Below are 12,346 nucleotides of genomic sequence, written 5' to 3'. Positions count from 1 at the left end.
AACAAAGATATAGGATATCACTTCAGCAGTGATGTGGGAACCAGTTTTGATGATGCTAAGATATCGGGGGTAAATGAATCTAATGAAAATGCACTAATAGAAGCTCAAAGCTATGATGGCCAGATAGGTGATAAAACAGCTTTCCCAAGCACATACACCACATGTGGTTTCTGCCCAGTTATCAATTGAAAACATAAAGTCTGAAAATGAGTCCATGATCATATTTTTGGCACTTTATTTTACAGTAAGTGCAGTTACTATGTACCTATATGTTTAGTTTCATGTTGATACTACATCAGAATATTTTATGATCTGAAGATGGCAGTAGCCAAAACCGGTAATAGTGAAGTGTAAAAGTTTGTGTGATCCAGATGGACCTGTAAGTGTTTGTGCCCAGGCTAATTATGTTGTACAATACACAATCTATAAATTATGATGTGAAAAAAAATTAAAATTAAAATTGTTACAATGCCTACCCATTGATGGACATCTGCATTGGTTTAACAAGCCACTAGATAAATTGGCTAACCATAACAGCACCTTATAGTTGCAGCAGTACCTGCATAGGCTGAGCAGTTACCTCATAGAAATCTTGAGCATTTACTAGAAACACCAAATAAATATTTAAACACACTACAAGTATAACAGTTGGTTACTGTTTCCAACAATATACTGTTTAGGATTATTCCAGAAAGTCAATGTAATGGCATACATTGATGAGCCAAGACAATAGGACCAACTGCTTAATAGCTTGGTCATCCATCTTTTGAATGAAATGCATCGCTCCTTCTGCATATCAGGGATCCAACTGTTTGTTGGTAGGTTTGTGGAGGTATGTGCCATTTGGTGTCCCCGCACAGGGCATATAATTTGCATAAATAATGGGCTACTGATATATGTGTGCAGTGATGGTGCCCATAGTGACCCAGATGGGTTCCATAGGATTTACATCAGGCAAATTTTGTCACTGAGATATCAACATGAGTTTACTACAATACTCTTCAAACTACTGTATCATGGTTCTGGTTCCAGGAAATGGACAATTATACTGCTGAGAGATGACACTGCCATTGGGGAAGACATGAGGCATGAAGGGAAGCAGGTAGTTTGCAGCTATCAGCATGTCTTTGATTACTACCACAGGTCCCACAAAAGTGCAGGAGAATGACTCCCACAGCATAATACTGTTTCCATCAGCTTATGCCCGTCGCACACTATACATTTTGAGCTGCAATTCACCTTGATGATGGCATTTGTGGAGATGACCATTGACCTAGTGTAGCAAAAATGTGATTCACCCAAAGAGATGGCACATTTCCACTGATTAATGGTCAAATTCCAATGATCCCTTGCCCACTGTCATTGCAATTGATGAAGTCTTTGAGTCAACATGTGAACAAGTAGGGGCAGTCTGCTGCAGAGTTCCATGTTCAACAACAATATACATGTGCTCCAAAACACTTATGTGTGCACCAGCATTGTGCTCTTTCAGCAGAGATGTATCAGACAATCATCTATCCTACTTTACAGAACAGACAAGCCTCTGAATCGCACATTCTGTGAAGAACCATGGACAGCCAACCATTTAGCACCTAGTGGTAGTTTCACTGTCTTACCTCTTTCTGTAGATACTCATGACAATAGAACATGAACATTCAGCCAGATTCACTCTTTTTGAGATACTCATTCATAGGTTCTGCACAGTAATAATGTGTGCTTTGTTAAAGTCACTTATCTCAATGGATTTCACCATTTGTAGCTTATATCTTTGCTAGGGAGATTCCCTATCTGTGTCTACTCCATTGACATACTTTTGCTCCCATGTCACATGACTGCAATTCCACCAGGCAGCATCTAACATCTCAATAGGCAGCAGTCATAATGTTTTTGCTTACTAGCACATATTTTTTGGATTTTCCATAAAAAGAAAAAATGAAACATATTTTCACCATAAAGTGTCAGAAGAGGAGGTAAAAACTGGATGAAAAGGGAAAGGTGGGAATAGCATCAGTTTATATTTGGTTAATAAGTGTCATAAAACTCTTCCAGTCTGATTCACAATAATTGATAATTGACAAATTATTATTGTAACAATGCCTATTTAAATTTTGTGAACGTCACTGCTATGGCATTATCCTTGTTATTCATCCAAATTACATATTAAACAGAAACAAAGGAATCAAATCTGTTGTTGTTGTTGTTGTTGTCTTCAGTCCTGAGACTGGTTTGATGCAGCTCTCCATGCTACTCTATCCTGTGCAATCTGCTTCATCTCCCAGTACCTACTGCAACCTACATCCTTCTGAATCTGCTTAGTGTACTCATCTCTCGTTCTCCCTCTACGATTTTTACCCTCCACGCTGCCCTCCAGTGCTAAATTTGTGATCCCTTGATGCCTCAAAACATGTCCTACCAACCGATCCCTTCTTCTAGTCAAGTTGTGCCACAAACTTCTCTTCTCCCCAATCCTATTCAATACCTCCTCATTAGTGACGTGATCAATCCACCTTATCTTCAGTATTCTTCTGTAGCACCACATTTCGAAAGCTTCTATTCTCTTCTTGTCCAAACTAGTTATCGTCCATGTTTCACTTCCATACATGGCTACACTCCAAACAAATACTTTCAGAAACGACTTCCTGATACATAAATCTATATTCGATGTTAACGAATTTCTCTTCTTCAGAAACGCTTTCCTTGCTATTGCCAGTCTACATTTTATATCCTCTCTACTTCGACCATCATCAGTTATTTTACTTCCTAAATAGCAAAACTCCTTTACTACTTTAAGTGTCTCATTTCCTAATCTAATTCCCTCAGCATCACCCGATTTAATTTGACTACATTCCATTATCTTCGTTTTGCTTTTGTTAATGTTCATCTTATATCCTCCTTTCAAGACACTGTCCATTCCGTTCAACTGCTCTTCCAAGTCCTTTGCCGTCTCTGACAGAATTACAATGTCATCGGCGAACCTCAAAGTTTTTACTTCGTCTCCATGAATTTTAATACCTACTCCAAATTTTTCTTTTGTTTCCTTTACTGCTTGCTCAATATACAGATTGAATAACATCGGGGAGAGGCTACAACCCTGTCTCACTCCTTTCCCAACCACTGCTTCCCTTTCATGCCCCTCGACTCCTATGACTGCCATCTGGTTTCTGTACAAATTATAAATAGCCTTTCGCTCCCTGTATTTTACCCCTGCCACCTTTAGAATTTGAAAAAGAGTATTCCAGTCAACATTGTCAAAAGCTTTCTCTAAGTCTACAAATGCTAGAAACGTAGGTTTGCCTTTTCTTAATCTTTCTTCTAAGATAAGTCGTAAGGTCAGTATTGCCTCACGTGTTCCAACATTTCGACGGAATCCAAACTGATCCTCCCCGAGGTCTGCATCTACCAGTTTTTCCATTCGTCTGTAAAGAATTCGTGTTAGTATTTTGCAGCCGTGGCTTATTAAACTGATAGTTCGGTAATTTTCACATCGGTCAACACCTGCTTTCTTTGGGATTGGAATTATTATATTCTTCTTGAAGTCTGAGGGTATTTCGCCTGTCTCATACATCTTGCTCACCAGCTGGTAGAATTTTGACAGGACTGGTTGTCCCAAGGCCGTCAGTAGTTCTAATGGAATGTTGTCTACTCCGGGGGCCTTGTTTCGACTCAGGTCTTTCAGTGCTCTGTCAAACTCTTCACGCAGTATCGTATCTCCCATTTTGTCTTCATCTACATCCTCTTCCATTTCCATAATATTGTCCTCAAGTACCTCGCCCTTGTATAAACCTTCTATATACTCCTTCCACCTTTCTGCCTTCCCTTCTTTGCTTAGAACTGGGCTGCCATCTGAGCTCTTGATATTCATACACGTGGTTCTCTTCTCTCCAAAGGTCTCTTTAATTTTCCTGTAGGCAGTATCTATCTTACCCCTAGTGAGATAAGCTTCTACTACCTTACATTTGTCCTCTAGCCATCCCTGCTTAGCCGTTTTGCACTTTCTGTCGATCTCGTTTTTGAGACGTTTGTATTCCTTTTTGCCTGCTTCATTTACTGCGTTTTTATATTTTCTCCTTTCATCAATTAAATTCAATATTTCTTCTGTTACCCAAGGATTTCTAGCAGCCCTCGTCTTTGTACCTACTTTATCCTCTGCTGCCTTCACTACTACATCCCTCAGAGCTACCCATTCTTCTTCTACTGTATTTTTTTCCCCTATTCCTGTCAATTGTTCCCTTATGCTCTCCCTGAAACTCTGTACAACCTCTGGTTCTTTCAGTTTATCCAGGTCCCATCTCCTTAATTTCCCACATTTTTGCAGTTTCTTCAGTTTTAATCTACAGGTCATAACCAATAGATAGTGGTCAGAGTCCACATCTGCCCCTGGAAATGTCTTACAACTTAAAACCTGGTTCCTAAATCTCTGTCTTACCATTATATAATCTATCTGATACCTTTTAGTATCTCCAGGGTTCTTCCACGTATACAACCTTCTTTCATGATTCTTAAACCAAGTGTTAGCTATGATTAAGTTGTGCTCTGTGCAAAATTCTACTAGGCGGCTTCCTCTTTCATTTCTTAGCCCCAATCCATATTCACCTACTATGTTTCCTTCTCTCCCTTTTCCTACACTCGAATTCCAGTCACCCATTACTATTAAATTTTCGTCTCCCTTCACTATCTGAATAATTTCTTTTATTTCATCGTACATTTCTTCAATTTCTTCGTCATCTGCAGAGCTAGTTGGCATATAAACTTGTACTACTGTAGTAGGTGTGGGCTTCGTATCTATCTTGGCCACAATAATGCGTTCACTATGCTGTTTGTAGTAGCTTACCCGCATTCCTATTTTCCTATTCATTATTAAACCTACTCCTGCATTACCCCTATTTGATTTTGTGTTTATAACCCTGTGTTCACCTGACCAGAAGACTTGTTCCTACTGCCACCGAACTTCACTAATTCCCACGATATCTAACTTTAACCTATCCATTTCCCTTTTTAAATTTTCTAACCTACCTGCCCGATTAAGGGATCTGACATTCCACGCTCCGATCCGTAGAACGCCAGTTTTCTTTCTCCTGGTAACGACATCCTCCTGAGTAGTCCCCGCCCGGAGATCCGAATTGGGGACTATTTTACCTCCGGAATATTTTACCCAAGAGGATGCCATCATCATTTAATCATACAGTAAAGCTGCATGTCCTCAGGAAAAATTACGGCTGTAGTTTCCCTTTGCTTTCAGCCGTTCGCAGTACCAGCACAGCAAGGCCGTTTTGGTTCATGTTGCAAGGCCAGATCAGTCAATCATCCAGACTGTTGCCCCTGCAACTACTGAAAAGGCTGCTGCCCCTCTTCAGGAACCACACGTTTGTCTGGCCTCTCAACAGATACCCCTCCGTTGTGGTTGCACCTACGGTACGGCCATCTGTATCGCTGAGGCACGCAAGCCTCCCCACCAACGGCAAGGTCCATGGTTCATGGGGGGGGAATCAAATCTATCAATAATAAAATGATAGCGGTATTATTTACACATTTTAGAAACAGAAATTCAGTGTGAAAACTGTACCATGAAGGTTTTTACAAATTCACTAAAAATTTAATTTAACAAATAAATGATTACGAACTATACTTTTAGGTGTCCCTCCCTGTCCATGAACAATAGAAAACAAATTCTTGGGCACACTCTTCCTTCAGCAACAACATAAAGATATCTGTAGCAGAAATAGGCTCATTCATAAACATTCCAGAATATCTGATTCAACTTATCCAAACTTTTATACGTGTTTATCAACTCTACTGGGAGTTCAATCCCCTGATAGTACATACTGATTACTTGTCAGAATACTTGTAAATTTAGAGTTTTATCATGTAAATACTCCTTTTAGTACAAAAAACACTAAGTTAATGTAATAATGAAATGATTAAATGGTTCAGTCACCTCAAATGTATGACATTAACATAATGGAATTTTAAAATGCATTACAAACATGTCAGATGTAGTATAATCACATATTAGAATTTTAAAATTTTATTCACATATCAGCAAAAATATTTGTTCAGGATGTTCCATTCAGGCTCAGTCTGTTACTGTAACTGCATTAGAACAAGAAAAAGCACTATGTGACGAATAATGAAATATTTCACTGCTTTTATTCACACCAGACAGTATGAAGTGTAGAATGTTATATTTAAAAAAGTCACACATTACATGAATGGTAATGTATGGCTACATGCTTCATAAGAGGTAATTATGGATTAAATTTGGAATCTTAACATTATAATTATTGAAAGTCATAATATAAATACACAAATACATGTTAAAGATATTACCTGTGGTGTTAAAGATGTCATACAAAACCAAAGGCATTCTTTTAAATCAAATTCTCGTTTCTCTTCATCGTCTTTATATTTTTCACGATTATTCTGATAACTGTAGGGACTCCAGCGATCAAAGACCCACATTAAGAAACTGCAACACCATCAGGTGAAAACTATATAATGGAGTCTAGAATTGCAAGGTACAATATGAAAAAAAAGAGGTACCAAATTACCAACATTCGCAAAACATATATGAACATAATAGTACAGTTAAATAAAATAGAAAGAAACTTCCACATGGGAAAAATATATTAAAAACAAAGATTCCAAGACTTACCAAGCAGGAAAGCACCGGTGGACAGGCACAATAAATAAAACACACAAACACACACACAGAATTTCTAGCTTTCGCAACAGACGGCTGCTTCTTCAGGAAAGAGGGAAGGAGAGGGAAAGACGAAAGGATGTGGGTTTTAAGGGAGAGGGTAATGAGTCATTCCAATCCCAGGAGCGGAAAGACTTACCTTAGGAGGAAAAAAGGACAGGTGTACACTCACACACACACACACACACACACACACACATATCCATCCGCACATACACAGACACAAGCAGACATTTGTAAAGGCAAAGAGTTCAGGCAGAGATGTCAGTCGAGGCGGAAGTACAGAGGCAAAGAAGTTGTTGAAAGACAGGTGAGGTTTGAGCGGTGGCAACTTGAAATTAGCGGAGGTTGAGGTCTGGTGGATATCGAGAAGAGAGGATATACTGAAGGGCAAGATCCCATCTCCGGAGTTCGGATAGGTTGGTGTTGGTGGGAAGTATCCAGATAACCCGGACGGTGTAACACTGTGCCAAGATATGCTGGCCGTGCACCAAGGCATGTTTAGCCACAGGGTGATCCTCATTACTAACAAACACTGTCTGCCTGTGTCCATTCATGCGAATGGACAGTTTGTTGCTGGTCATTCCCACATAGAAAGCGTCACAGTGTAGGCAGGACTTGAAGAAGCTTGCATTTTTTCCATTCTGTGGCTTAGTAACAGAGAAGGTAAGCTCAATCCTAAGGGGTATAAACTTGATTCAGTCTTAAGGGTTCTAGGGTTCTAGAAAAATATTGACAACTCATGAGGACTATGAAACACAATATAAGCCTCAGAACACCAAGAGTATATAGAATATTGTGTGTTTATGTGAACCATTTTATGTCAGACTGACTGTGCATACCAATGAACAGCGATGTGTAGAACCTGAGAGATGTTTCCACTCTCAGTCCCCTGATAAATCAGTGGCAGCAGAGCATGATCTAGAAAATGAACATTGCATTGCATTCAATGAGACACATTATTGTATGGACCATTAGTGTCTGAGATAGTGTAATAAAAGAAATGGCTGAGATAAGAATTTGTCACAACATCCGCAGTAAAGACAATGACTATGCATGACTTAGGACCCAGCCATCGGAAGGTTAAAGTGAGCATGCAATGGAAATGTTAGCTTATAGGTCACTGGAGTAAGCACTAGTGATGGCAAAGAAGGCAGCACAGCTACATAAATATGATAGCAGCATCCGAAAGACAGTCACAACTTGACAATGGCCAAGAAGTACTCAGTCAAAAGCTTGTGGATTTTAAAGTACTCCAAGCAGCTGGAAGCTTGAGAAGATTTTATTAGAGATTTTGATAATGATGATGATGATGATGATGATGTTTGGTTTGTGGGGTGCCCAACTGCTCTGTTATCAGCGCCCGTACAATTTCCCAACCTTTGCTCAGCCCAATGTCACCACTTTTCTGGATGATGATGAAATGATGAGGACAACATAAACACCCAGTCATCTCAAAGCAGGTTAAAATCCCTGAGCCCACCGGGAATCGAGCCTGGGACCCCGTGCTTAGAGATTTTCATATTTTCTTGCTCGCTATGTGCAAACTCCTAGTCCTGCAGAAAAAAATGAACAGAATGTTTTTGTAGGATATTAAATATAGTTAAATTTTATACTGGGGTATGTTTCCACCGAAAGTCACGGTTTTCAGGTTATTCAAGAAAAACACATTGGAAGGTCATTTTTGTACATTTTTCTTGAATAATTTAAAAACCTTGGCCTTTAGCAAAGAATGTATCCAATATAAAATTTAATTACACTAAATTTCCTACAAAAAGGTCCTGTTCATAATGTCCACAGGAAAAATGGTTTTTGCATAGCAAGTGAAAGAATATGAAAATCTAGTGCCTAGTATTTGAAGGTGTTGCAGTTTGCATAAAACCCACAAGTGGGAGCAGCTGATCATCTTGTATAACCAATAGTTCCACAATAAACTAAGAAAGGCAGATTTATTTCAAATTTCAGATTCCTGTTAATGATAACTTTTTCAGGAAGTGTGCATGTAAACATTGGAAAGTGCCAAAACATGGCTACCAGTAGTAGTAATACATGGGGTGTTGATGCTAGGAAAATGCATTTGAGGGTTGATTTTGTTGTGATAGTGCCATGACATTTAACAGTGCCGCCACGACAGTACGCGCAAACGGCGATAGAGGCACTCCGCAAATCGGCTGAGTGCGGGAGCGCCACCTAGCTACGAATGGCGCCGGCCGCATGTCACGGCACGGCAGTCGAATACGAGAGACTGAGTTGTAATCATGTGATCAGCTATTGTTTCTAAGAGAGAGTGTTGAATATCCATGCAATTATTGTGATTAAAGGTTATAACACTTTTTGGCGACGAGGATGGGATATTTTCACTGCGTTGTGGATTTGTGTGTTCGTGACGGGGCAGACATGGGAAAGCTTATGCAAGCGCTCATTGAACAACGAACACAGCTGACGGCTACTATTCAGGCTCAACAAACACAGCTGACGGCAGCGATTCAGGCGTTGTCAATGTCGCTTACTCATCGTCTGTCTTCCTCTTCTCCGCCTCCATTCCCTCCTTACGACGAGGCCGCTGAAAACTGGGAGGATTATGAGCAGCGTTTGTGGCAACACTTCTTGGCTTTCGGCGTTGTCGATGCTCCTATGTGTAAGTCGTTGTTTCTATCTTGGATTTCCCCTCGAGTCTATCAGCTGCTATCTCACTTAGCCCCTCTGCGGAAACCTGCCTCCCTGTCCTTCCAAGAAATGTGTGACTTATTGTCTGACTATTATCGAAAAAACAACCACGTCATTGCCGCCCGCATGGCGTTCTACCGGTGTCGTAAACAGCCCCATCAATCTTACCAGGCTTGGGCGGCGGAACTACACGGTCTGAGTAGGAAATGTCAGTTTGTCACAGACACACATCACGAGTCTTATGCTGATTCAATGGTTAGGGATGCTATTCTACGGCTTGCTCCTGATAAAGAAGTTCGGCAACGTGCTCTACAACTGCCAAACCTGTCGTTGTCGGAAGTTCTAAGCATCGCTCAATCCTTTGAAGTGTCTCACGCTGCTGGCGCGCAAATAGACGCGTGGTGTGATGTAGGCGCTGTACAGTCAACTCTTGACACTGGCAATTTGCCTGTTTCACAGGAGAACGACGATGTGGCGGTGGTTCACTCACGTCAACAACGTCGCGTTGGGCCGCAACGCTTGCAGTGAAACCAGGAACCACAGAAGCCGGTTCGTTCCGCATTTCCTTCTTACCCCCCGTTGTTTCGTACAGCACGACAGGGCAGTGTGTCCAAAACGTTGGGCCACGTGTAATTCATGTAGGAAAAAAGGCCACATTGCTTCTGTGTGTCAGTCCCCTAAAGTTCCTGTCGACGAGGACGAGGTGTCGGACATGGATGTTCACTGTGTGCTTTCTCAAACAAATAAGTTGTTTGTTACTGTTCGTGTTCTGGATAAAGAGATCCGCATGCAAGTGGACACTGGCTCTGCAGTAACTCTCATTAATTCTCGCTCGTATTTGGCGTTTGGCTCCCCTGCTTGGTCTCCAGTTACGCGAAATCTGAGGACTTATAACAAACAGAAAATTCCTATCATGGGACAGTTCGATGTTTCCACTGCCTACAAGTCTGTTGTTCGGCCCCTCACGTTTTATGTGGTGGATCATGCGGGCACTGAAAACCTGTTCGGTTATGATCCTTTCCAGTTGTTCGGGTTCTCCATTGATGATGATGTGCACCTCATATCTGAGGATATTCCATATCAACAGCTGGATGGATTGTGTTCTGAATTTTCGTCCGTGTTCTCTGCTGGTCTGGGTTGTGCCAAGGATTTTGAAGCCCACATTACTCTTAAACCTACGGCTCGCCCTAAGTTTTTCCGGGCACACCCTATTCCGGTGGCGTTGCGTGCACCTGTCAAGGCTGAGCTAGACAGGTTAACAGCTTCAGGGATTCTCCTTCCAGTTACCTCCAGCGAATGGGCATCGCCGATCGTGGTGGTTTCTAAACCAAACGGGAGTCTGCGATTGTGTGGTGACTTTAAAGCCACTGTCAACGCTCAGAGCCTCATTGACACTTATCCTCTTCCCCATCCTGAGGAGTTGTTTACCAAGCTCGCTGGGGGCCAGTTCTTTTCCAAACTTGAATTATCGAAGGCGTACCATCAGTTGCCGTTGGACGCTACTTCCAAGGAATTTCTCGTTATCAACACTCCTTGTGGGTTGTATCAGTACCAGCGGTTACCATTTGGCGTCGCTAGCACACCGGCCATTTTTCAGCGGTTTTTGGAACAGCTCATGGCTTCCGTTCCCGGCTGCATAAACTATCTGGATGACATTGTTGTCATGGGGGCCTCCACTGAGGAGCACCTTTGTAATTTGCGTTCACTGTTTCCGGTTTTGCATTCGGCTGGGTTGAGGTGCAATCTGGACAAGTCACAGTTCTTCCAACCCTCCACTGTGTATCTTGGTTTCCACTTGTCCTGTGAGGGTATACGTCAGCACGTTGCGGCCATTAACGCTCTACCCTGGCCGTCTACGGTCAAAGAACTTCAGGCATTTCTAGGCAAGATTGCTTATTATCACAAATTCATTCCATCCGCAGCAGCGGTAGCTTATCCTCTGCATCAGCTGTTACGCAAAAACGTCCCCTTCTCTTGGTACGACGGGTGTGAGCAGGCTTTTGTCCACCTGAAAGCTCATTTGCAGTCGGCGCCTTGCCTTGCCACATTCCGTCCGGGTCAACACTTGGTTCTGGCGACTGGTGCATCACAGTATGGCCTAGGGGCTGTTCTCGCCCATCGGTATGAGGATGGGTCGGAACAACCCATCGCCTATGCTTCCAAGACACTCAACGAGGCGCAACGGCATTACTCTCAAATCGAAAAGGATACGCTCGCTATCATTTATGCTCTAAAAAAATTCAGCGTTTTTTTGTATGGTTCTAAGTTTCACCTCATCACCGACCACAAACCGCTGGTCTCCCTGTTCAGCGCATCGGCGTCACTTCCGGATAAGGCGGCTCACCGCCTGCAACGTTGGGCCTTATACTTGTCTCCTTTTCATTATGAGATTCACTATCGCCCCACAGCCCAGCACGCCAACGCTGACGCATTGTCGCGATTGCCGATGGGCCCCGATCCTGTTTTCGATCGTGATGAGCTCCTCTGTTTCCACATTGATGAGGAAGAATGTCGTGCGGTCGAGGGCTTTCTACTTATAGGTTCTCAGGTCACGTCGGCTACTGCGTGGGACCCGGTCCTGCGTCGGGTGATAGGTTTTGTTCAACGGGGTTGGCTGGACAGGACAAAGGGCCGGGCATCGGATCCCCTTCGCAACTACCATGCCTTGCGCCTTCGTCTGTCTGTCCGTGATGGTGTTGTTCTTCTGGCCACGGATGGCGCATCTCCACAGGTCGTGGTGCCAGCCTCTCTTCGCAAAGATGTTCTCAAACTGTTGCACGACAGCCATTGGGGTATTTCTCGGACTAAGTCCCTGGCCCGCAGGCACGTTTATTGGCCCGGTATTGATTCGGACATCGCCCATATGGTTGCTGCGTGTGGCCAGTGTGCTCAACAACTGGTGGCACCTCATACAATGCCCTCTCCATGGCCTGATCCAGCTCAGCCATGGGAACGGGTGCACACCGACTTTGCCGGCCC

At 42.6% G+C, this 12,346-nt stretch overlaps 1 protein-coding gene across 3 annotated transcripts in view; it reads right to left on the bottom strand.

Moving 5' to 3' along the window:
* LOC126360641 (ionotropic receptor 25a) overlaps positions 1–12,346 on the bottom strand; it is a 445,688-nt gene that overhangs the window by 143,464 nt on the left and 289,878 nt on the right. For all 3 annotated transcript variants that reach the window (XM_050007727.1, XM_050007729.1, XM_050007728.1), the window contains one exon: positions 6,328–6,466. In XM_050007727.1, coding sequence (XP_049863684.1) covers positions 6,328–6,466 — 139 coding nt within the window. The remainder of the gene's footprint in view (positions 1–6,327; positions 6,467–12,346) is intronic.

Source organism: Schistocerca gregaria, chromosome 1 (assembly GCF_023897955.1).
Source record: "Schistocerca gregaria isolate iqSchGreg1 chromosome 1, iqSchGreg1.2, whole genome shotgun sequence".
Lineage (NCBI taxonomy): Eukaryota > Metazoa > Arthropoda > Insecta > Orthoptera > Acrididae > Schistocerca > Schistocerca gregaria.
Note: the sequence above shows the minus strand (reverse complement) of the source record. Positions and strands in the feature narration are given on the sequence as shown.